The 27,019-nt window shown below is 38.0% G+C and overlaps 2 protein-coding genes across 2 annotated transcripts in view; both read right to left on the bottom strand.

The window, feature by feature from the left end:
- The window catches only part of helz (helicase with zinc finger), a 55,987-nt gene extending 37,186 nt beyond the window's left edge, over window positions 1–18,801 (bottom strand). Inside the window, exons 1-12 of the mRNA XM_022755432.1 lie at window positions 18,773–18,801; window positions 11,411–11,653; window positions 10,496–10,532; window positions 9,812–9,936; window positions 7,770–7,826; window positions 7,413–7,461; window positions 7,075–7,150; window positions 6,263–6,461; window positions 4,700–4,807; window positions 4,432–4,573; window positions 3,215–3,370; window positions 2,735–3,005 (exon numbers count right to left, since the gene is read on the bottom strand). Coding sequence (XP_022611153.1) covers window positions 2,735–3,005; window positions 3,215–3,370; window positions 4,432–4,573; window positions 4,700–4,807; window positions 6,263–6,461; window positions 7,075–7,150; window positions 7,413–7,461; window positions 7,770–7,826; window positions 9,812–9,936; window positions 10,496–10,532; window positions 11,411–11,635 — 1,445 coding nt within the window. The 5' untranslated portion in view covers window positions 11,636–11,653; window positions 18,773–18,801. The remainder of the gene's footprint in view (window positions 1–2,734; window positions 3,006–3,214; window positions 3,371–4,431; window positions 4,574–4,699; window positions 4,808–6,262; window positions 6,462–7,074; window positions 7,151–7,412; window positions 7,462–7,769; window positions 7,827–9,811; window positions 9,937–10,495; window positions 10,533–11,410; window positions 11,654–18,772) is intronic.
- A 2,501-nt stretch (window positions 18,802–21,302) lies between these two features.
- On the bottom strand, window positions 21,303–26,701 carry psmd12 (proteasome 26S subunit, non-ATPase 12). Its single transcript, XM_022755740.1, has 11 exons — window positions 26,495–26,701; window positions 26,049–26,108; window positions 25,448–25,576; window positions 24,964–25,071; window positions 24,579–24,683; window positions 24,192–24,341; window positions 23,878–24,012; window positions 23,538–23,650; window positions 23,010–23,184; window positions 22,421–22,498; window positions 21,303–21,870 (listed from the first exon to the last, which is right to left on the bottom strand). The coding sequence occupies exons 1-11, from the start codon at window positions 26,600–26,602 to the stop codon at window positions 21,661–21,663; spliced, it is 1,371 nt and encodes a 456-aa protein (XP_022611461.1). The 5' UTR covers window positions 26,603–26,701; the 3' UTR covers window positions 21,303–21,660.
- Window positions 26,702–27,019: the final 318 nt, after the last annotated feature.

Here is a 27,019-nt window from a genome sequence, read left to right as displayed (position 1 = left end):
TCCAACACACTTCAGTCTTTTGCCACATATTCATACTTAGGTTGCAGTATAGTCACATTCCAGACACTGTTATACATTTGAGAGAAACTTACCAAGACTCCCCATTCAACTACCCAACTGTCATTACAGAGGGGAATGTGCTGCTTTTCCATGGTATAAAAGGAGCTGATGTGATTGGCCGTGACATATACGAGCCCCAAACCAACCCCAGACACACCTTGAGAAAATGTATGGTAATACATTTCCAAGTGCCCCATACATGCCTCAGGCATCTAAGCTTGCTCTGTGCCATGTTTCACTACAGTGGCCCCATGATGACCCTCACTCACTTATACTGGCAGCGCATTAAAAATCAGCTATACACTGTTACGTCAGCGTAGACTCATGACAGTGAGAGAGATGGTCACTTCAAAGGTGGGTATCGCTTTCTAGCAGCTTTGAGCATTTGCCCCTGTAAAGACAAATTTTTCACAAGGTCTTGAGTCAAACACAGTTAAAAAAACTACTTATTTACATTCATTTTGTGAAAGTCTTACTCATTTTTCAAAATATAACTTCAATGAAACATTGTCAGTGAGGAACCTAAAAAGCAGCCAAATTATTTTTGATGTGTCCTTCAAATAAAAAACAACCATTGGCAGCTTATCCGTGCACATATTTAGTGCAAAATTGAGGCACTTTTGAGCAAAACATCACTTCAGTTCCGGATTGTTTAAGACTGCTTCTGTGGTCTCTGCCTGATATGAAATGATGAAATAGGAAGAAATATTGGCGATGAAGTGGTGATGGATGATTGACATATGCAGATAAGTTAATACATTCTGTTTTTATTTGCAAACCAGTATGTTACACAACCAAGGGGACTCATGAGGTCTCTTGTTATGGTTTTGCATCAGCTTTCTGGCTATACTCTCAGAGAGGAAAACATTTAGACAAAAACAGGCAGCAAGGCACTGTTGGTTCACCATGACTCACTCTATGCTCACGTTAGATAATTACCTGATGCCTTTTGACCTCCCAAGACAAGACTGCCAAAAGGGAGGATGTTACTCTCAAGCAAAACATAAATCTACTCTGAGATTATTCACAATTATTCTAAAAAAATACTTAGGTTCCATTTAAATGTCTAAAATAAGCTTCCAGGAATTCACTCTCCGACTAAAACTGAATCAGTCATGAAAAGTATCAGAACATGGATGGTTTAACAGGCGGAGAGATTATTCATATGCACATTTGAAGAGTAGCAGATTAAAAGAACACTTCATACTACAAGTAAGAGCAGAAAAGGATCCATTATTTAATTCTTTACCAAGTCCAATGACACTATGAGTCATTAGACAAGATCAAATTAAGAGCCAAAAGAAAAGCTGAGAGGTTTAAAGTGTTGGGGGATGGTCCACTATACTTAGGTTACTGTATGTGGGATGGAGCATTTATTGTGATTTCACTTACAATCAGCTCCACATTTAGTTAAAGCAATGGAACAGCAGTTAGAAATTTTAAAATAAGGCAAAAATCGAACCACTATTTTCGTCACCTACCTCCAAGGAATCACATTAGACATAAATGGCACTTGCACTGCGAGTCAAGCTGTGTATGAGATACACACACTCACACACACAAATTCAAGCAAATTCACAATGAAGGTCGAGTCTGACACCTTGTGGTGTGATGACATCTTGTAGCACAAGATATTTACACCAGTCAACCTCAGACTAGGCCCATATTGGTTCATGTAACGATGACTATTTATTCTGATTAGTGAGCTTAAATCAAATAACAATTCATTTCTGAATTTTGAATTAAAATTCTGTTAATAATAGAGAAGGTCTAGACCTGCTCTATTTGGAAAGTGCCTTGAGATAACTTCTGTTGTGAGGTGGCGCTATACAAATAAAAATTGACTTGACTTTATTTGATTTTTAGAAGGCTCTGGTTGAAAGCACTGGGAAAAGGTAGTATCTGGACCGTGAATAAGATAAGTTATCATCTTGCAACACATTAGTTTCAAGGTACATTCATCAACGCTGCGAGAGTTTTTCTGGCATTTGTACCTAACATTAGTTCTTGCTGTCTAAACGCTTCAGAATGGTAAAATGGCAAAGCTTTGATTTTAATTTGTTCATAAGCAGATATTCACAAATCAGTGACTCTATGTTTAGATCTCTTCATCTGGCCCAAATCAATCAGTAAAATATTTTTAACAAACACAATTGCACACTTAAAATTCTCTCAATATAGGTTCCTCGTGTATTAGGGTGCCTACAAAAATATTTAAATCTTATACGACTGTCATAATAATGTCCACCTCATTCACACGTTTACTTAACTGAAGCCATTACAAACTGGTTAGTTTTTGCTATATATAGTATCCGGCATAGAGCATGAACACCAACTTATCACACATACCTCCAGATATATGTTTTGGCAAATATACAAAAAGACTGCAGTACATAGAAGCTGCATTTGTACATATATTTCACCCATATTCTTTCACATTCAAATTTAATATATTTTGGTGTATGTGTTTTTTTATATGAATTTGTTATGAAAACTTTCTAATTTTATGTTCAAATTTTGCTGATATATTTTTAGTAGATGTTTTTAAACACTCAAATATCAGTGTTTGGTTATCCTTAATTCAGAAATGAGAATTTACCTGAATGTACGGTATCTGTTTAAAATCTGTCTTACTAGCCTAGTGAATAGAAACCATGAAAAATTGTGTACTCACTTGCTAACTTCCTTGTATTGTGCAATCTCCTCTATGTAGAGCAGGTCATGCAGTCGGGCCTGGTAGTTGTCTTTGGTCAGAGTCTTGTCCAGGACAGACTGGGTGAAGAGCTGGTCGGCCGACAAAGGGATCTGATAGCGGGAAAGGAGGCTGCGCTCCAGTTCAGCCATTGTCTCATTAGGACAGAACTCTACGATGGTCTTACAGGAAGAGTCCCAGCGCTTCGCAGTAATCAAGAGCTGCTGCCTGGCTGCCATCAAATGTTCTAGGTCTGGAGCACAAAGGACAAGACGGAAAGTGAAAGCATAAACTTTTGTAACTCTGTATTTGACCAATTTTCACCAATTTGCACTTAAAATAAAAAATCTTTTCAATATATCAAAAACTTTTACTACTACTTTACAACAAAAACATCATGAAAAAATTTTAAAACATTGATAAAACTTGTCAGAGGCCTCTATATGACTCTCTGTAACATACCTTCAATAGAGGCTGCATCAACCATGATCCGCTGCATCAGCACAGGTTCCGAACCGAAGTCAAAAACAACAGTCTGTCGGAAGGTCCCAAAAATCTCTGTGCTGAAGCTCACTGCAACCTTGTAGAGACAGTTGTCCAGGCCATTGTCGGCTGCCACTGTCAGAAAAGCAAAGTTTATTTTTTAAGTGCATTTAAACATGCAGTCCACTGCAGACAGATTTAACTTCAACATTAATTCAAATGAAAGTATAAATCATCACAGTTTGGAAAATATACTTGTCTTCAAATGTAACAAAATCGTAATGAAAAAAAATGCAAGACAAGGCTAATACATCAGGAAACATGTGGGAAGTCAAACTGTACAGATTACAATGTGCTGTAAACAAGACTTTTTATTTGCTTAAATTTCTATCATTAAAGACATTTTACAATCTACAAACAAACAGGGAAAAATATGGTCAAGATAAAACAGATCTGTCCAGCACAAAGATAAGAGCTCAAACTAGAATTGCAAAACCAGTCACCCAGTCTCAAAAGCTTTATACACAAACCACGTAAACAAATATCATCAGGTGTTCTCTGTCAACTTTTCTACACAATAAGGAGTCTGAGCTGCACTTGCTTACGGTTTTGGTGCAGTGTCAGTGCCAGGAACATCAATACATTACTATATACAGTAATTCATTTATTTATGTTACTATTTATTAATTTTATATCTGTCTGTCTCTGACAGATGTTATATGTCTAGAAACTCAGACAGATTCTATGTGTTTAAGTTTCTCTGAGTGTTTTGATAGAAAAAGACATAGTCAATGTTTAAGTTCAAATAATTTGCTTTTTAAACACACCGTTCAGCATCAGTTTAATTATAAAGCAGAGAAAAGAAACTGTTATTACTGTTTGTTTTACTCTATTAATGTTACTATTATTAATCATCATACAGTTGCTGATCTCCATCAGTTGTGCTAACAACTGTAGTAACTTCCTTTTTGCAAAATATTGTTTATGTTGTTGTGGAACTGTAGTATCAATATGTTTTGTTGTTAACACCTTTAAATGAACTTTATCCCCGTCGATACTGTCTTGTGCAGCCTGCTTTGACAATGCTGTATTTGACTATGGTCATGTTAATAAAGCCTCTCTGAATTTGAATTTGAAAAAAGTAAAATCCCTCAAAAAGTCACATCCCTGGTCACGAAATAGGATATATGACATACATGCTGTGTCCTCTCCTGGAGTCCACTCTTGGCAGCCTTTGGGAACAGCTTGGAGCCGCTCCCCAGCTGACACGCCTGTGATGAAGAAATGTGGTCGGTGGGCATCATAGAGCAGGGCGATGCGGTACAGCTTTCTAGCCGGCTAGCAAAAGAGACAGAACATTCACATAATCAAAAGATGTTCAGTTTTATGATCCAACGAACACCAGCGGGTTTGCATTGAAAATATGGTGTCATTATTCTGTGTCATACTGACACATGATCCTACCTTGCACAACAAGGAGAAGGCCCAGGAGTGAGAGGATTTTTTGGTGGTGACAGTAACAGAGAGGCTGGAGCTGGTTTCTACAATCACTCCTTCTAAACAGTCACTTAGCTAGAAAAAGAAAACACAAGTTTAGAAAAAGTCTGTCAAAAACGGGAGAAAGTTAAGTTCACTGTTGCATAAAATAATGCAAATTCAGAGACAATGCAGACTCAAAAAAAAACAAAAAAACATACGCAAAATACAAAACAAATTCAACAATGGAAACGTGCTGCAGGAAGCCAAAACAAAACATGAACAGTAAACACGCTGCAAATATAGAAATTATGCAAAAACCAAAACACACAAACTCCCAAAACAAATGCAACAGAGAAAACAATGCTTATCCACACAACACAATGGAAGTTCTCCAAGCCTGTGGGGGGAGCGCTAAGTTTGCTGCGTTTTTTTCTGGAAAAAAGTCCTATAATATTTGTATTTCTCAGCCGACTTCAATGTTCTAATATTAAAGGGTTTATGATGATTATATGGAGTAAAAATAGAAGTTCTGTCGCCAGTTACTAACAAGTTTAGGCTTTAATCGCTGTTTTCCATAAGGAGGAATGTGTATTAACTTCAGGTTCAAATGAATGAAATGTACAGAAAGATTTTTACAGTATGTAAATGGCTCCTTCTGTCTCCCCATGTTTTATGTAAACATGTCAAACTGCCTTAACAACTGAATGTCACCTCTGGAATCAATAAAGGCATATCTCATCTAATAATTGTTTTCCTCTCTAATTGTCTGTCTTATCTTTTCACTGCTATAAAAATGTAGAAAGCAGACTGACATTCATTTATCTTATTTTACTCACTAGTTTTAACAATTCCTTATGCCAATTAATCATTTTCCACCACGTTAGTAATTCAATTCATGTAAACCTGATGCAGAACAAACAAAAAATAATAGCCTAAATGATCACGATTATAAGTAACTGGAAATAACACTTTACTCCAGGTAGATCATGAATCCTTGAATATAAAAACGACTCATTTAAATCAGTTGAGAAATTTAAATATTTTGGAGCATTTTATCCAGAAAAACTGCAGCCGTTTATGTGCATTTGTTAACAGTATACGGCGGCGACATTGACAACATCTCTCCTAATCGAAGTTTTTTTTGGGCCACTGCAACGCGTTTGCCCTTGTCAGCCACTGTAGAAAAGGGTCTATAACAAAGCTAGACAATGGGGCGTATATTTATGTGTAACGTTGACAGGAGAGCAAAGGCTGAACTAACTGTACAAGTAAGTTACAAACTACAACTCAGAGTAGTTTTTTTGTGTGTGTGTGTGTTTACAAAAGCTACTCACTGGATTGTACTACGGTGTTGGTATTGGCCCTGCTAGATTTATAAGGTGAGGGTGTTCTGAAAGTTTGGAGAGAATTTCAATAACACCACAACGCAGTGCAATACACACATTTGTGTTTGGTTGGCCCTTCTCCGAAATGAACCCTCACCTTAGCAGTATTTCTGCTGTTTTGCAGAGCCATTTTTGAGCCTGCATGCACCACAAAGCCACTCACCACTTTCTCTGGGGAGAGGGAGTTCATCCACTTCTCTATCAGGGTCTCCATGTAGTTTTCGGTGAAGTGCTTGCTCTCCTGCTGCTGTTTGAGGCGGATGAGGCGTGACGCATAGCGTTTCTGCCACTCCATCAGCTCCTCCTGCGAGTGGGCTGACGTGCACTGGGCCCCGTACCGACACAGACCCTGCTCCAAGTACCTACAGCAAAGGCAAACAGCATATGCTGAAGTGGTGCTAAAACAAGTAGTCAATTAATCAATTATTCAACTAAAAATAATCAGTGCCAATTCTGCATCATGAATTAATTGAAGATACTAAACATTTGCTAGTTATTGCAAATATAGAATCTTTGCTGCATTTCTTTGTTTCATACATTAGTAATAAGTAAACTGCGCTGCTGGTGCTGAAGTGGAACATATACTAAAGGCTATGAAGGGCAAATCAACTTGAAGAAACTTAGAATCAGAAACAGTTCACAAGACAAGGATTGTTTAACAGATTTGTTGTTATCCATCTACACAAATATCCAGGATTTATACTAGTATTTGTAAAAGGAGTCCTTCAGTGTGAAGAGAGATTAAATTTAAATATGTACTAGCGTGAATCATAATTTTGCAGCTTTCATTGTAACTGAATACATGATCACTTCCTGACAGCTATATCATAGTCACTTTACAATCAAATGTCTGTCATTCACACAATCTACAACAGTGGATATGGCATATTCATTTTCTTCATCAATATTGTGGATGACAAAATAAATTCTTCATTACTCTCACACCTGAGACGGTTACCAGACGGTTTGTGTTACCTTTTACAGAGGGTGTACTCCTCACTGCTGGTGACTCCTCGGGGAGGAGGCCGGAACTGCCAGCCATCTTGAACCTCTGTCAATACACACAGCCAAGTGGTCAATACGAGACTGAGCCAAAGCCGCTAAAAACATCATGAGATGGGCTTCAGCCAGCTGTTAACCTGTTCAGAATGTGCTCAAGCTGCCAACTGGCTGAGCAAAGACTTTCTCAACATAAATACTATCTACTGTACTTCAGCACGTGTGAATTTTTTGGTACCAAGGACATTGTCATTCCTTTTTTTTAGCAAGTTGAGGGAAGTACTGAAATCAAGTCATGCAACAGATTTGCTCACCTTCCTCCTGGTCATCTGTATATTCTGGTGCCATGTCCCTATTTATAGCCTGACAGAGACAGAGATGAAGAGATGGAGCAGAAAGATTATTACAATCATGTCAACTGCTAACTCAGCCACATATAAGCAGTTAGACCACTGGACTTATTACAAGCAAATGAGCAATAAATCCACAACAGCTACAAGCTAGACAGGGGAGCACAAAATAATTAAGTTAGCGTTGGAGTCTGGCCATTAATCATCTTTATGAATCTCGCCTGCAAGCACTAAACCATCAAAACCACCACCAAAAGACATAAACAAAGTAGGACAGGAAGCAACAGTAAGGTGTACAGCCCCACAACCACAGACACTTACCTCTATTTCTGAGAGGAGCATTTTTAATCTGGTCAGGTCTTTTGCGACAATGCCGTTCTATGAAAGAAAAAAAAAATATATATACACATCTTCATTACAAGGAAGTACTGTACATAGTATTTCATGTTTATAACTATACAATTCATCACTTATAAACTGGCAGATTTTGCTAGGTGTAATCATATTTATCATGTTATTTAAAGAAATTTACAGGCAAGATTTAAATCAATCCTGTATTAAATAGCTACGCTATACAAGTTTGAATATTTGCATCTCCAAACAGCAGTGAAAGATGTCACCTGAAAAGCCACAGACAATTTATATATTGCTGTTTAATTCTGTCACTTCTGCCAGTAATTGTACCACTTGTATCAGAAAATAATCAGGTGAGACTATGGTGAATCTTCAGGGTCTCAGTGATGACTACTTTTACAGATTCACTTTATTATGTAAAATTGATATATTTTTCCTTGAAAGATCCAGGGTTTCATTACTAAGGGCCATATACACATGAAATTATTCATTCATCTGCTGACTTTCTGAAGGGCAGATCTGGATGAAACTCTGGTAAAATTCTCAAATAGTTTAGATATGTCAATTAAAACATTTCAGTCCCCGCTGACTGGGTATCCTGTTTTTGATTTTTACACTTTTGGATATCTTTATAGGCAACAAAAAATCTCAACAGGGCCTATTGTTAATTAATTACCAACCTCACTTTTTACAGCACAGATCCCAGCAGAGCTTCTCTAGTACTTTTTTAAATCCATGTACAACATTTCTGTTACCCGATTGCTGCAAAGCACCTTTATTACTAGCTCAAAAATTTTAAATCCAGTGTCACTTATTGACTGAATAAAATCTAAGGAAAATAATTGGCGGTTGGATACATCTTAATAGCTGTGAAAGACATGACAACACACTTGAATGACACTCCACAGGACAGCTACACTACACTGTGTTTGGAGTGCCGGCACCACACGGGGCTGAGATGAAATGGCAAATAAATGAGAGAAGAAACAAGAGTTTACTGCCCCCTCCAGTGTTTCTATTCTAATTCTGAAGTATTTCTATTCTAATTCTTCACTTGTGTGTCTGAGAAAGGTCAATGGTTTTGCCATTTTATCAACTTTTAGAGTGAAAACATTGAGAAACTACAAAATTTGAGTCCATGAAAGTATAGTTTGGGTTGACACTAAAATGGAAGGGCGAGGATGAGGAGGAGTTCAGGGAAAACAAAGAAAGGGAGGCTTAAAATGATGGTTGAAAAGGTGGGAGTAAAAAAGGAGGGGGGCAGTGAGAAGTGGAAAGACAATCAGCCCAGGCTGTGTCCGAATAATGTTTGTTTGTGTGAGTCTATAAGAGAGACATTAAGAAACGGGGAAAGAGAAAGCCCTGCCTAGTAAACAGGATTGTCCTCACTTGCATAAAATCTTGCATGACCTTGGGGCCAAGCTCAACCTCTGAATACGTACTTGTGTATGTGTACGTGTATGTGTGTATGTGTGTGTGTGTGTGTGTGTGTAAGTGTGCTGCAGTGGGCAGGAAGTGGTTGCAAAAAGGAGAAGAGTGGAGCTGGAGGAGGCACCTTGGCAGGAAAATGCATGTTGATGTACGAAGACAGTGGTTAGAATGAGCAAAGGGAGGGAGAAGTCAGAAGGAAGAAAAAGTGGGAAAAGGAAGAGAATATAACAAGTGATCTTCTGTATGTGTTAAAATCCAGAAAGTAACACTGATACACTGATTTAGATATCTTTGACATTTAGGTTCATGTGGGTCTTTCTTCAATCTAGAAGGGGCCTTGTAGAACATCACTCCAAAATTAGGCTGGGACTTCAAATTCTATCCACTGTTCACCATATGTGGTACCTGAAGTATTTGGATGAACAATGGTACAGCAATACAACAAAATTACTATTTTAACCATTCATTCCCAACCTCAGCAAACATAATATTCAAGTCTTAAATGGACTGTGCCATAACACTCCAATTGCCCTGACTGTCAGTATGCATATTATGTATACAATATTCATAAATCATACCATTGGCTCTCCATACAAGGCTTTAGAGAGGATGCTGGCCACCTCCTGCAGGCTGCCATCCAACAGCATGGAGCGCAAGCTGGCCTGTAGTGAACCGTCTCCCCTGGCAATCTCTTCTACCAGGACTAGGACAGGATAAAGAGCACAGAGGGAACAGGTAGGAAGAGAATTTATTCAGTTCATTCAGTTAGGTTTCTCTCAAGATATAATAAGTTGTTTCCAAGTCTATTCTCCAGAAAAAAAATGGAAGAGATTGAGGTGCAGTTTAAATTTGTTTCATGAAAATGTGAAATTTTACATTTCTCAGGTTTTGTATAGTTTGCATGATATATTGCACACCCCATTCTACTAAGCAGACAGTCCCTTCAGTGCAGCATAATCTTTGACCTGAGACATTACCCATCGTTTGAACAAAAACTGAGACAAATTACTGACCCAAGCATTTGTTTTCTTAGCCTCTGTCTTTTAGTTCGGACTTGAAGCAAAGACATTAACTCAACAGACGTAAAGCAAACAGCTTGAAATGTGCTGAGTAAATCAGACCAAATTTAAAATTCCTTCTACTGCACAGGGACCAAGGCATGTTAAAACTTACTGCCTCACTCCTTCCTACGCTTTGTTTAAAACTAAAAAAAACAGACTATACAGTATCAGCAGATGGTTCCAATTTGAATTGCTACTCACCATGTTTGCAGTCTTCATCTGCTTCATCATAGTTTTTCTGTTGGCAGAAGAGAAAAAAAAAGTAGATAAGTGGTAGCCATAACAAATGGGAATACTTTCTGTTTGAGGGTCAAAGCTTCACATAAGCTCCAAGAATGGCTATCTTTGCCTCACGATGGAGTCCCTCACACTATCATTACAGGACTTAAGTAGTTTCCATAATCTTAGGGCTTAAGTAACTGGTATAATTTTAGTACTCTGGGAAGATAACATTAGAGTACCATGGATGAAAAAAGTAGAGTTTATTGTTCTCATTTCTAACCATCTCTTCATGGTAATTTACCCAGTGATTAGAAGTACAACAGTGGACTTAAAGCACAATGATCATCTTACGACATTTCAGTATAATGCAGTAATTATTTAGGAATAAGCGAAAATTGTTCTCTATTTTAAAACGGATATGTGACAGTGCAGAGTTCTCCCTCAAAATTGTATCATTTTTCAAATAAAGCTCTCCATCCCTCCCAACAAAAGAACAGCCCTACATGTGTACTGCACACTGGCCTAACTGTGATTGCCTGGTAAAATGGAAAACAAATGGTAGCAACAAAGCAAGGGAAGGGGAGGGAAAAGTGTGTGTGTGTGTGTGTGTGTGTGTGTGTGTGTGTGTGTGTGTTGTACAGAGGAACACAGAATAGCATTCCTTTCACACAAAGATGGAAAACTACAGTAGTCTTAGGTTATTCATATGGAACTACAAGCACAATGTCCACCATGTCATCACGTTAAAAAAAAAAAAAAGGGTCTATCTCTATATGCAACACAGAAGACAGACTGACCCTTCAGAAACAAAGAAAAATATGTTTATTGCCAAACTTTTTCACAAATGTAGCTGAGTCTTAGTTAACTCATGCTTGCTACCACAACTGTCCTCACCAGCTGCAGGAAGGCAGCAATTCGGTAGAGCAGGGCACGGCTGCGAAGGGGTCCGGTGGCGGTAAGGGATGGAGGGCTCGGCGGGACAGGGGTACCGGAGGATGGGGCTTGGGGCACAAGGACCACCAGGGCGTCCGTGCTGTGGCTGACTGCCGCCTCGTACTCCCGCCTGACTAACGATCTGCTGGCTTCTTCACATGACTTCTCCGCTCTCCTGTCCGCCATGACTCAGGGACAAAACGTCTGGAAGCAGAAAAAGACAAGACCAAATACAATATTAACATCATTTCTGTAACAGGAATTGGCAAAAGAAAAAAAATGCTCACTTTTATCTTTAGGCCACTTCCACCTCAATTAAAGTGACAGTCGCTATAATCAATTAATTGAGTGAGGGAAGTTGGTATTTGTCGTGTCTACAAAGTACCTTGTACAGCACTGAATTAGAAACCCTTTAAATGGAAGATATAGCCATGTTAACATTTTATAACAATGATTATTGTAACAGACTGAAAACAGAAAGCTACAGTGCATACAGAAAGTATTCAGACCCCTTCAATTTTGTCATATTATGTTACAGCCTTATGCTAAAATAAAAAAAAAAATTCTTGTCAATCTACACTCAATACCCTCGTAATGACAAAGCGATAAAAGCATTTTAGAAATTTTACTGAGGCGCCTCCCTTTTCTCTTGATCATCTTGCAGCACCTTGATTGGGAAATGTGTTAAATCCAGACAATTGGAGATTATTTTGAAAGGCACACACACTTGTCTATATAAAGGTCTCACAGCTGATAATACATATTAGAGCAAAAACCAAGCCAAGAGGTGGAAGGAGTTGTCTTCCGAGATTAGAAACATTTGACAGTGTCCAAGTCTTTCTGTGGACTGCTCACAAAACTGTAGGACATTCTTGGAGAGGCACTACAGAAAACATAATACCAACCAGTACAGAATATTCTTTCCACAGGAACTGAAATGCTGTAGATAATGCAATTGTCAACTCAAGTTGAAAAAAGTTTTCACATGTGATGTATTATTCTAAAACTGGGATTTTTACTCCTTTGTTACATTTTCACAACACCCCCTCTCTGTCTGACATTGGGCAGTGTGTATCAAAACAGTTTGTTTCTTGTTACCTCAAGCATGCTCACTAACTGTACGTTAGTCTAAGAGTAAACATGCAAATAGGTCAAACTTCCTGACCATCACAATGACTACTTGTAAGTGCTTATCAGGTTACAAAGTCTGAGAAAATAAAACACACTCACTCACACACACACACCTCTGTTGGTAAAATACATTCTTTTTTACTTCACTTTCCAACTCAGCTTGTAATGACCATTTTTATGCCATAACTTTTGCTTCTTACTGAAATTTCATTGTGAAACACACTGTTTAATTTTTAAGACCTTCAATGACTGTAAAAAAAAAAAACAAAAAAACATTTAAATACTTAATCAGTATTTCCCATACATTGATTTATTTGTTGCCCGTGGACCGTCAAAAAAATCCATAAACTTTTTACCGTCCCTGTCTGTTTCTTTACTGGTTCTCTCTGTGTGGCTGTCATTCGCTCAACCACAACATGTAACCAATCACTGACCTAACCTGCCCCCAATGTCAAACGCCTATCTTTCTCGGTTGTGACGCAATTGTCCACAAACAGACACATTAACATCTGCCAAAGTAGGTGTCTCCAACACCACCTTTTACCATGATGACATACACACACACACAGAAATTCACAAGGTGAAAACAATATCAGCCACATGCTGTCGTGGTTGGTAACAAGTCCCAAATGGATTCATGGCCAGCCACATAATCGTCATTACAATTCAGACATATTTCAAAGAATTTAAAAAATCTCATGAATTTTTTTTCCTGTACCTTTTGATACCTTTCCTCTATGTAACATGTAAAAAGTATAAAATAAAATACCTAACACAATTCAGTCTTTCGCTGTTAATAATTTTTTTTTAATCTGTAAAAGCCTTTAACAAAAGCATTACTCCAAATCCCATGCTGACTATATTGGCCTAATCTCTACTCCTCTCTTTCTAAACAACTTTGAGATATTAGCGATTTCTCAATGTACCCTTTTGGCCAAACAAACTGGAAGTCAGAAACAAGTGCTAAGTTTCATAAATGGGTCAGAGAGCTGGCAAATGTGCTTTACCTCCAGAACCTTCAATATACACTTGTGACCAAGGAAAATATTTTTCATAAGGCTTGGCAAACCACTCTTGACAGATGGGAGGCAACCTGCGAGACATCCACCCCATGCACCTGAGATAGTGTCGGCTGCTCTATGGCCTTGACACAAGGAGCCCAGACGATGAAACTGATGTGTGTGTATTTCTATGCTGTTGGTGGTTTTTCAAATATTATATTGTAATGTTTCAGGGTTAGGAGATTGTTGTGTTTTAGTCCACCAGGGAAGAAATGTTCAGTTATATATATTTTGAGATTGTACATGGACTTAAGTGTATTTCCCTCATTTCCATTTTGAAGCATTCCATAACAGTGGTAGCAGTTCCTGTTTCATTTTCCCTTTTTTTGTGTATGTATGTATGTATGTATGTATGTATTTTTGCATAAATAAAAACAATTTAAAAAATAATTTAAATTTTTAATATTCAATTAATTAAATTTAATTAGTCAAATATTATATATATACATGACATATACACACAAACACACACACACACAAACACACACACACACACACACACACACACACACACACACACACACACACACACACACACACACAAAACTTATCAAGCACTAAACTACCTAAAACCAGCAAATATATACTATGGTATTATAATTAATTATATTATTGAAAATTAAATATCTTTGGGCTTTAGTCAGTGGGACAAAACAAGATATTTGAATAATTTATCTTGAGCTCTCAGGAACAGCCTTTATTCCTACCCTAACGAAATACAGTTTTATGGATGGTAGCATACAATGTGGATGTCTGCTCAGCAAAAGTCATGTCCTCTTGTGGTTGATCTGTGTTACAAATCAACAGGAAGAGAGCATGAGCCTCCTAAGAGTGGCTCCTACATACCTTATATCATGTGCCTCTGCGCACACTGTGTACATTAAAAAACATCTGCAACTAGCTGGAAAAGCGGCGGTCATATGAGAACCCTAAAGCATTATGTGAAACATACTTTTTTATCATCTTAAGCTCGAAAGCCAACAATAGTGGAGCCAACTGTCTGGCGTCATCTGACTGCTTAGACTACCAGCATCATCATAATTGATAATGCAGTATATTAGGGCTTTATTGAGACTAGATGGTGTGATTTGCTGGACAGTACACATAAGGAAATGGGTGTGTTGTGACACTTCATAGCCACAGAGAACAGTCAACATTAATGATGTGCCAAAAGAAATACATGCCAATAAACTTGATCTCACCTTTGGACTGTAATTCAGACCATGTGATTTAGGCTCTATACGAAGATAATGCAGCAACCTCACATGCACTGATGATACTGGTATATTTAGACGCATAAGATTTTTAAGAAAAAAGCTGTGTGCCACCTGATGAATTAGAGATTCTTATTCAATATTGGGATCAACACATAGGTGTGTATTGTTTTCATCAGTGGCATTCATTTTTAATACCTTCCTCTTAAAAATTCTTAGGAAGTTTGATGTGTCTGGCACTTTGCTGCAAAAGTATATTTGTGGGTAAACTCAGTGAGTCATGTACATATATCTACACTCAACTACTAAATAGAGCAAAGACAGGATTTATAAAGGTTTGCTTAAGACATCAGACATCATTCTCCACCAAGATGGTTGTCAATCGCAACATGTTGTGCCAATCAATGATTGCAGAACCAACAACAGGCCATGTTGGACTAGCAGCATCCTCTGGACTCTGGACTACACCTGCTGTTCACTTCTTTAAATAACAGCGTATGTGTTTTTTTTCAGCCATTCCATTCTGGGATTTAAAGGAATCTGTGTATCTCATAAATTTATATCTAAACACACATTCATAGTCAAGTGTAAGAAGGAATAGTCTTTGGTTCTCTGTGGAGGAGGAGGCTGTGTACAGTCGTAGGTGGTGGTGGGAGGATCTGGCTACCTTTCTGCATATTAGGGTATAATTAGTACATGGGACTAAATTAAAATTCCTAGAAAAACGTGATTTTTTTCTGGGTGTTTAAAGTCAACGTTCAATTATGTCAACTCTAAGGAAAATTAAGAAATGCTGGTATGTCTGGGAATTTGCATCCAATAACCCCAATTACTTCTAACCACGAAAAAGAACTGCAAATTATTTTGAAGTTTATATTGAAGATTCTAATTACCCATACCACAGCAATCAAATCTTAACAAAAAGCACAGTATGCCCCAAGGTGTTAAATAAGAAGCATCTTCATCTGGTCAAGTCCTGGAGCAGCCTTCAATAGGTGAGAAGAGAAATCTAGCCATCTAAGCATTGCACTTCATGATCTCTAGTTCAACATTTACTGCAGAAACCTGTGTCCACCATTACGTACACAAGCCAAGCAGTGTCTGACCCATGTTAAACCCTTGTTAGAGGCAGGATAATGAAGCCTGGCCAGTTCATATTTGCAAACCAAAAAGCTGATTTATCCCAGGTCACTGGTTTGTTCTGATACGGGATACCTCAGCTTTTATTAAATACTGAACATGAAAATGTTTTAACCTACAGTTGATACAAGATTGGGTTTAGTGTATAATGCCCACCCCTAGTCTCTATGACCCCAGCAACATCTCATTTATGCCATGACAAATAACAAAAAAGCAGCAGGGCAACAGCATAACAATCTAAACCTTAGCCTGGGATTACAAGAAGCAGCGTGCCCTCCTTCACACCAACCAGCACAAATCAGGATAGGGAAGTACACCGTGACCTGCTGGGGAACACCAAGGCTGCAAATGCTCAACCTTGGCCAATAGCCTAGTAACTTTTGGTCCTATATTCACCTCCCTGGTTCCACCAGTGGCATTGCACATCTTATCTTCAAGTGGCAGAGAAAGAGCTTTTATCACAGAAATCCTGCCCAAAAAGCCCTAGTAAGGTTACTATGTGCAAAGATGGCTGGCAAAACAAACTTTAGGTTTCTAATTAAAATTCCATAACAATTAGCTGATGCTGAATTTCCATCCTAGCATTCACCACAGCCTGGAATTCAGCTTTTGATTATGACTACCTAAAAAGAACAGTCAAACTGTGGCCCAGTAATTTTAGAAACATTTGTGACAGCTAGTCCTTGACAGTGTGACAGCGGACAATCACTCTATGTTAAAGCTGAAGTATAATGAAAAACACCAAACAATAAAAATCTCACATTATGTAAGAAAACTGGCTTTTTGTGAAAGAAAAACTCATTAGACATTTTACTTCTATGCAAGAAGAGAGAAAAATTATATATTTCATTTTGGCTAAATTTTGTAAATAAAAATAAATAACAAATAAATGTTTCAGATAGTTACTTCTTGAGTATGGAGCAACAGGCAACTATGCTTGTAACAGCTGCTCTAGCCCAACTGGCAGTGCCTCTGAGTCAGTCCGTTCTCGTCTCATACACACAAATTCTTCAGCTGATGTACAATACTTGTTGGGTGCACAAATGACATAGACACTGAAGTTAGTGTTGATGTATATCATCTATCATATGGTTTAACTAATTCTACCCAGAATTAACATAAATGCAATACAATCCAATATTTGCACAACATGCAATATTTTTTACCCTGCTGAAGCACACCTATACCCATCTCCTAGGACAAAAACTACATCAGTCTGAACAAACTGAGCATGAGCAAACTGAATGGTGCATGATGTAAGGAGTTAACACTTTGGGATTTCATGTAGTGTAACTGGCAAAATATTCCAGCTCTGTTCTCCATAAACTTATCTTTTACACAAAAAAGTGAAATGTTGCTGAGTTTTTCCTCTTAAAATTCAAATATTAGGATTAGGAACAATACTATACCATATGAAAAGGCTTTGTGACAATGTATCCTATATCCTATACTATGCACTGGCAACTGGCCAGATAGGACAAATAATATTGCAGCAACCCTAATACTGTAATAACACATGTAGCACATCTTAAATATGAAAAACTAATCAAGCCTCTGTTCCTACAGGACAAGTTCAGGTGTATGCAAAGACATATTTAGACTGCACTTGCCCGGTGTCAAAAACAGCTGAAAAATATAAATTGCAGTCTTCGCATGACATTATTTTCATAATGGCAAGTAAGACAAACAAACACTCTGCTGTTTCAATTTTACAACATAAAATCGCCATAATCTAGTTAGCAAATGTTGCACTGTATTTGTAGCAAGCCAAATGGGGGTTGAAAGTTGCCTGGGTTAAGTTGCTGGGAAATTAAAAATATGATCACTGATGAAACCAAACACAGAGCTGATCTTAAGGCAGCATTTACTCCAATTAAGAGAGGTTACTTCAAAACCTATGCAGCGTTTCTGTAACTGTAGGAATAGCTCTTACCTAATATTAGTGCTGGCAAGCCAGCCACTTCATAGAGACAACAACAAATAGTTTGGCGGGATACAGTGGGTGGACACCTGTCTTGTCTTTTGGTCCAGTCGTGGGATCTCACTATAGAAACTAAAGCTTCGTCTACAGTACAGTGTAGTAGAAAGCTGGTTTTATAGCTGAGGATAGCTGTAAAAGATCATCGGCTGCTTTCATCCTGACATAACGTTATTTAGCTCGACAGTATCGTTGGAAGCAACGTGAAGAAAACACGGTTAAAAACTTAGAAATTTCTCTGCCCCAATTAGTAGATATCAAGTGAACATACACTAATAAACATAAATGTTGGGAATGACTTGTTTCGTCTAACTGCAGGTAGTTATAGCTGTTGTTTGTCTGGTAAACTTGTCATGACTGTAGCAAGTCAGAGCGATGACGGCAGCGTTACAAAGCCCTGAAAAATGTCCCCACAGTGTAGGTTAACTTGCCGTTTGCATTTGCACAGGGTAAACAGTGTTGCCACACTAGCCAGGGTATGCGTAGCTAAACAGTTAGCTTGCTAGCCAAAACACGGCCTTTCTTGGCACCAAACTGGCGAGCTCACAACAAGAATAGCTGGCTGGTTTGTTAATGTTAGCAAGCTAGCTAGCTAGGTTCGCCGAAACAAAACGGGTTCGGGCCTGTAATTTTGCCACGGTGTTTAGGCGCATATAATGGATATGACATCGTGTTGTTATCCATGCATGGACTCAAAGCATTCTTCATTATCTCAATGATTTATGAAGGGGATTCGTGTCAGTGGCTTTGCGACGAAAAAGACAACTAAAAGGGCTGAAAATGGGAAGTCAACACTTACCTAGCTTTACTTTCTACGCCATCTTGGATCCACTTGTCAGACCATCGCAAAGCATAGTGGGATGTACTGATCTGAAGGTTGAGAGGACTGGTGTGTGTGTGTGCGTGTGTGTGTGTGTGCGCGTGCGCGTGCATGCGTGTGTGCGTGCGAGTGTGTTGTGTACTTGCTTGTGTGTGTGTGTGTGTGTGTGCGTGTGTGTGTGCGGGGGGGGGGGCGTTAAGACTTGGTTTTAAGGTTCATGTTCAGGCTAGGATTAGGTTTACGTGAGGGTGAAGGTAAAGGGGAATTTTGTCTTAAAATGCTGTGGGTTCTATTCCTTTCAAACAAACCCTACAAATCACTATTGTAAAAATGTTACATTTTGGAACTGCCCACATGTTCTACAACTGGGACAATAGCAGTTACTTCATTTGTATTTACTGAGTATAAAAGGCATTAAAAAAACATAATTGTGACATTGTGCACCAAACACACCTTTGTGCCATAGCTACTTTGGCTTACTGGCATGAGAACTTAAAAAAAGAAGAGAGATAATAGCCTATAACCTGTGGCTAAACCTTGGGGAACAACCAAATGGAATGATACCATTGACTCTTTTGTTGACGCTTTTTCATTCATCAAACCCTTATCAATCTTATTAAACTTATGTGGGATGCCATCAATAGTATGGGTTTGTCTATTTGCACAGCTGGAGAGTTTCTGGGAGAGACTGAAGTGCTGAGACTGACATCATTCAAAAAGAGGAGCATACCTCATTCATGGCAGACATTTTCATGTCATGACAAGAAAATCAAAGGTGTATTAAGTAACATTAATGACAGCTGGAATTTGTAAGCAGGTGTAGCTGAGCATCTTGACTGTGTATGAAGGGAGGAAATAGCAAGTTTAAATGCAATCTGTTATAGTTGAGCGCACAGTGCGTTTGACATCTCCCACCTTAGCTTTTCCTCATTATGATCCATGGTATTTTTCACAGCAGACATCTACACTATTTCATAGCACAACTGTGCCACCTAAATGTGATACAGGCATTGATAAAGTATTAATTACACCTGTGTTTGAACAGTCAAAATGTCTCCTACGAAGCGAGCAAATTATCAAAAGCAGCTTTAATCACATTTTTAGCTGGAAGTCACTGAGCATCAAAAACATTTTTAAAGGATTTTTTTTTTTTACAGTATTTTTGCTTTTATTTTATAAATCACAATAGAGAATTACAGAAAATACAGACAGAGGAGGTTCTCAGCCAGGCTCAGTCTTAGACCACTATACCACCCATGAAGTGCAAAAAAAGTCAGAGAAAGAAAATTAAAAAGTAAGGAAAGCTCAGATGTTATTATTACTCAGCAATTACAACAGTGAGCAGAATAGATCATATAGTAATTGCTCTTTCCAAAGGTGAGCGATAACCAGTGAGCATTGTTAAAATCTGAAAAGACACCAAAGAGGGAACACTATAATCAAAAATCATGTTATATATTTTAATCATCATTGTCCAGCCATACTTGGAAAAAAAAGGTGACAATGCTGTACTTGAGCCTCTTTACCTTAAAATTGCATTTAAACAAGGTTTTATATTTTATATTTCAACTAGACAACTTTTCATAACAAAACATCGTCATTTCACCAAAGCAATGGTGTGAAACTAGTGATGTAATTTCCTACCTGATCCCAATCAATGCATCACCTCCTCTTCCATCCTGATCTGTCCGATCAGCTTCAGTACTCCTTGATACAAATCACACATCCCTATTAGAGTGATGAACGCCATTGTTCCAAAAGATATATCTTCATCTGATGCTTTGGTAATGGTGGTGTAGAGAGCTGTTTCTCTAAGAAAAGTCAATTGCAGTGGATACACCCAATTAATTGGCTTTTAACTGAATTATCTGTAAACCTTTATACCAAAATCACCACACTATGTACAACTTAAAAATAGTGCACTCACTATGTCACTGTAAAGCATGCAGTACAGTTTAATAGTGTTGCATCTTCATCCTTTAATCAGCAACTTTAACAGCTGGAGCACTTTTGAAGGCAATGGAGGAAATTTGAAGAATTCAACGAATAAATATTAGGGACTGACAGATCATGTCTTCTCTTCTCACCAATAATTTTGTTTGTCTTTTGTCCTGTCATCAAAATAGAGGTGAAACACTGCATTAACTTGATCAAAAAAATATCACGAGACGAGTCTCTTTTCCATATCACAAAAAAATAATACAGTACCATAACCGGATGGATGTGTAAGATAAGTCATGATCAGTGATAGCAGACAAGAAGAGATAATTTATTTCTCTAAACTGAATTTGGTCATTAATATTGATGAAATTGTGTTGAATTAAACATCTTGCATGGACTTGACAATTTGCTGTCTCTTAATTTGAATTTTGCTTAAAACTAATAACAGAAGTTAAACTTTTATACAGGCAATACTGAATGATGTGTCATTCATGTTTATAAGAAGCTTAACCCTTTTCATATTGTAACGTATGCCAGTTAGGTTAAATATAAAATCTACATACAATAGTTAACCAAATGTGAGGAGTTTATTGTTTACATTGCTAAGTATACATTTAAGAGATTTCAGCCAAGTTTTCACACAGCAAAGAGAAACATATTTGAAGACCCAGTCTTTGCTAACACTGACAGAAGGATGCAAATGAAGGGAGGTGCTCATGTGTTTATTGTCAATGCTTTACCGGCCAGTAAAAAATGAACAAACTTGGGGTGCTGTGTATGTGCTGCAGATTTTTCTCCAAGTATGACATTGGAATAATGCTGCATTCACAGTCCACCAATATATTGTATATTCAATAAAACATTCCCACAGAAGGAAAAACAACAAATATGGACCAAAACAAAAAATATCACACTCTATTCCCGTTTCACTGCAGGTTGTGGATCATCTCCTCCTTGGCAATGAGATGTGTGGTCTTGTTGACGAGGGACATGAGAGAGTTGAGTTTGTGCGACCAGTCGTTGAGCAGGTCATTGGGGTCTTTGGGCCTCTGAAAGTTAATGATGCCAGCCAGGCGGTCGACCTTGGCATAGATGGTCTTGTTTACGACTAGGCTGGAGAGGAACTCTTCGGATTCCTGACACAGAATTTGAACAGACAGACGTCATGTTAGTGTCTTTCAAAACGTTCTTTAGTGAGTTCAAATCCTGAAACTTACTGTCCTTAATTCTTTGGCTGAATTAAGATATTTTTCAAATAAAAAAAAAACAAAAAAAAACAAAAACAAAAAACCACCCACAGATACTTGCACACTGTTTGTATCAACCAGTGATACATTACCAGTTATTTTATATCAATATAAATAATATATATAAGTATGTAGAGAGTGCAATAGCCAACCACGTAATTCAGAATTTATGATAAATATTGTCGTAATCCATTTTAGTCTAGTCACGACCTACCTAAAACATGTAATTTGTCAATGACCCATAATTACCAAATCAGTACATTTAACCAATTTATTTATATCTTGAAATCAAAATGCCAACATTGCTGAAAAAATAGAAAAAAAAAGAAAAAAGAAAAAACACTTGACTAACCGTATGACCCAACAGCAAATGTGTTTTTTCTTTATTATGAGCATGAGCTTCAGCTTCTATGAGCTACATAGTTAAACTGTTGCTTACGTCAATGGAGAGGTCAAGGAGTCCAGCCATCCTCTTCATTGTGATTCTGGTGTAATATTTGGCCATTATTCTGATGTTCTGGGGGAAAGGGGAGAATTTCATTACTATACATATCTGCAGAAGAATATTTACATAAATGAAGGTCACATCAACACAAATGTAAAAATATTCATAAGTGAAATTCTACCATTCATTAGCAGTCTAATTTGAGTGCAGTTTAATACTGCACATAGTAGTCTACCAGTTTAGCCACTGAATCTGCTTTCATTGCATATCTATTGCACTCTGACTTTGTGACACCAGTGCTTGAAAAAGCTCATTCGACATGGTCTGTGCTTATTAACACATATCTACTAATGATATTTTGGATTCTTTTACCATTCCCTGCATTTTTCCCCATTCAAATTCATAAAATGACTATTCCATGACACCTAGTACAAATTCCATGACCAATGTGTGTCTGCTGTATGGGTTGAATAGCTAAATAGAAAGTTGAGAGGTTCTTAGAAAACATATTTGTTTCATTAATTTGACAACTGCATGTTTCAACTCCAAGTGAGAAGACCAGCCTCTTGACTGTGTGACTTACATGCTCCACCACTCGGTTCTTCAGGTCCTTCCACCTTTTCTCCCCCTCTTCTGAATAAGAGAAGACGTCTGTGGAGGGGCTGTCGGATGAGCCCTCTCTCAACTCCTTACCATAATCCTCTACCAGGGAGGCCCAACGCATCAGCTCCATAGTGGTGAACTGCTTCAGAAGGTCCCTGGGAATATAGGAAAAATATATTGAAAATTCCCTAGTGTTCACAAGTTGCTTCAGATGGTATACATGTGATACTGCCATTTGTGACAGCTACTATGGTCACTTCCCCTTGAGTTGCAAACAAACAGATAATTTGCTGGCCACACATTAAAATCTTCAGACTACTGACTGGCTAATATGTCAGTATGTACAATTAAGCATCATTTCAGATGGCCTTTACTGTTGCAAGATATGTTTGTATTAGTAGAGCCAATGCATATTCTCAAATAAAGAAATAAGGCTCAAATCAGTGTTTCTGATGTATTTACTGAATTTGAGGTGGAACCAACAGGCCAAGAAAAAAGTATGTCTTACTTGTATTTGGTGATTTCTTCCAGTTTCTTGTCTGCACTGATTCTATGCACAAGGTCTGACTGCTCATTATCGTAAGGGGAAAGAATCACGTACAGCACCACACTCTTCAGAGCCTGAAACACAGAAGTATATATATATATATATTTTTTTTTTTAACTACAACATTCCACCGGCAACAAGCAAAACAAAGTTTTATAACAGATATAAGGTTGTTTTTATTGTTATAAGTAAGCTACAATTCCAAATATAATGTTTCCTCTACAGTCATGCTACTGAAACCAAGCTGAAAAATAGCTAATTTACTTTAACTGTATTCTGCAAATGTGGAAAGCCCATATACCTGTTGCCACTTGCTGCTGTCCTCCAAGATGCAGGGGGTGTCGTAAATTGCCCGGTAGTGTTTGCAGATAGACAGGTATGAGCCCTCATGCTGGTCCACCTGAATCATGAGGTTGTAGTACTTCAGCTTCAACTCCTAAAATGTCCCAAAAGACAAAAAGGAAGAGTTAGCGTTCAGTTAAACAAATGTATCAGCTCAGATCCACCAAGGACAAAAACTGCTTCCAAAACCCGGCTGTGAAAGTGAACAAGCAGACAAGTCAATGCAAGGGAACACTGCAGTATTTAACGCTCAACTCCTGGCCTCTTTCTTACCTCAGTGCCCTCCTCTTGGAAGAATTTGGTGTTTATCTTCTTGCTGATGATCTGGGTACGAATGTAATCCTTGACAGCAATGCAAAGCCTCATCTGTTCCAAGATAAACTCCACCTTCTCCTTTTTCTCCATGGAGCCATATGTCTCCACCTAAGCCAGGGAAAACAAAATATTCTGAGCACTTAGTATACAACAGGCCTTGAAACTTACACTTTTTGTTTAGTTCAGTGACAAAAATTATCAACATAACTAAATCTATTTCCCCCCAAGAATGTAATTCTTTTACACCTCTTCAAATACAGATGTGTCCCATTTTGTCTCCACAACTACTTTACAGAGTTTTCTTCATCTTAAAAAGGAAGTAAATAAAGTCTGTCACTCTCTTACCTGCAGTTCCTGAAGAATGGAAGCAGCCTCTTTGACCTCTCCGCTCTGCTCCTTGATGCCGGCCAAGGTCTTTGTCAGCCTGGCGCGCTCAATCTCCACATAGATCTGTGAGGACATGCTCAGTGTGTTAGTGAAGAGGAGGGGGCTTATGAGTCGAGTAGAATTTTCACCTTTTTTTCACCACAACCTTCCTTTATTATACCCAACCACATTTGCAGCAACTCCTCAGAAGAAGATTTTTTGAGTATCTTGCTACTTTCAAGCTCCCCCCATCTGTCACAGAGTGGTGTGCAGCACTTAATTTGACAGCACTTCAAATCTGCACATATCTCCTTTTGTCTCTAGTTTATAGCACCATTTTAACACACAAACACATTCCACAGACCTTGCCAGCAGTCACAGTGCGAAGTGTGTCGATGAGTCTCAGCTTGATGGTCAGATCAGTCACAGAATCCACATACTTGTAACATTCTTGCACCATTTTGGCAACAGCCTGATAAGACAGAGAGCACAACACAAATTAGATGTAGGTCTCAGTAATGAGAGTCTGACAAAACAATAACAGCGGTAAATCGTGCTTGTCTGAAGTCCTCTAAATTTTGTTTGTCGTCTTATCGGAAATTTCTGGTCATAGGTACTTTTCAAAGTTTTCAAAAGTTTATTTACCATTCATGGGAGATTATTCACAAGTGGCAAGAAAAAAATCCAAATATATGACTAAATATAGTAGATATGGGTGCATTATATCTTATCTAAAAATATCACTGTTCAATAATTGTTGAACTGTTGGATTAATAAAAAAATTTATTTTCAGAAAGTGGGGCGGAGAACATATTTGGACACTCATGAGGGAAAAAGAAGTAATTGACCTGTTTGAGCTGACTCCTTCTTTTGGTGAGCAACATGATGTTTTCATTCAGGGCATCCCAGTCCTTGGCTTCATAACACATCTGGACCACAGCCACGAGTATTCTGGAGGTGGACACCATGTCTGAAGCCTGAGCAAGGGTTGAGGACAGATAAGTAAACATATAGACTAAGATATACTCAAAAATATCCACATTTTGATGACTTTGTTAATTTATCTCCCTTTATTTTCTTCATTTATAAGGGTATTTTGGTTGATGATGTCATTTTTCCAATGACAATTTAATGACTGGAAAGTAGAATTTCAGGTTTTCCAGGTTGAGAAAGAACCCCTTCTGGATAACTGTTGCTGCTTTGGATGTCAGTGTGACCTGTTTATTTTTCTAAGTTTAACATCATTTACACTGCTTTTAGTAAGTTCAAGCAGTCATAGTTTTAGACTGGCTCTGGATTGGAGATATTTAATCTTAGTATGCGGCTAAGACTTATTTTGGTCTGTACTGTACATTGAGATTGACTTAGAAAAAAAATCATATCATCAAGTGTCACTGTATGTATGATTTGGGGCTCAACTCTCACATCTAAATAAACACACTGACTTACTGTTCTAGTTTGTTTCTCCAATGACAACAAGCTCTCAATGGCCTCCTGTAGCTTGCCCTCCTGCATCAGAAAAATACAAAACTCAGCGTCAGTTACACTCATTACTTACATAAATGACAAATGTTAATTATTATTGGTATTACACACTATTTCATGCTAGCATTGTTAGCAAGTTAGCTATGTTGCCAACGACAGGACTGCTAAGACCGCTAGCATGCTATACAACAAAAAACAAACGTGCATGTGGAAATAAAGGCGTAACAGAAATGTGTTAAAAATAATAATAATAATAATACGTCAATATTCATGAGGTATTTTCACTTAATACATTGTTTATATTAAGTTTCCGCGTGGTGACAAAGAAAGTGTGTGCTAGCCTTCATGCTAACACAGTGATTCTGATGCACCATGACTCAGCCGGCGCTGGCCTCTTTCACTTTACTTACTTTAGCCATTTTCTCGCATTCCGGGAGACGCTCGTCTACAGTTGAACTGTAGTCCACCTCCATCTTCACAATCCTGCCATCGGACCTTTCAGATCGCTCCTCGGACATGTTTGCGGTGTACGGGGGAAGATATTGTACGGGGCTTTTCTTTCCTCACGACCAAATTCAGCCGAGCACTATTTTGCTTGTCAAACCAACGGAACGGGACAGGTGACCAATCAGAGGCGAGAGCCAAAAAGCTGTCCGAGTCGCCTGAAGGACCAAGTCCGGATGTGTTACGCGTGGATTTAAATTTATCATAATCAAATGTTTATTCTTTAGTATGTTGCGAATCAGTGCTAATTCAAATGAGTGGATAGTACAAATCTGCCTTTAAAATAAAAACCACTGAATGTAATATTACAGTCGGTAAAAAGTGGTAAAAAGTCGGTAAAAAGTGTGAAATATATATATATTCATAAATATATATAAAAAATTATACATAAAACAAAATATATACATACATACATATATATTTATTATATT

The sequence above is a fragment of the Seriola dumerili genome, unplaced genomic scaffold (genome assembly GCF_002260705.1).
Source record: "Seriola dumerili isolate Sdu_G_001 unplaced genomic scaffold, Sdu_1.0 BDQW01000230.1, whole genome shotgun sequence".
In the NCBI taxonomy this organism is placed as follows: Eukaryota; Metazoa; Chordata; class Actinopteri; order Carangiformes; family Carangidae; genus Seriola; species Seriola dumerili.
The sequence above is the reverse complement of the archived record's forward strand: the minus strand, read 5'-3'. Positions and strand labels throughout refer to the sequence as shown.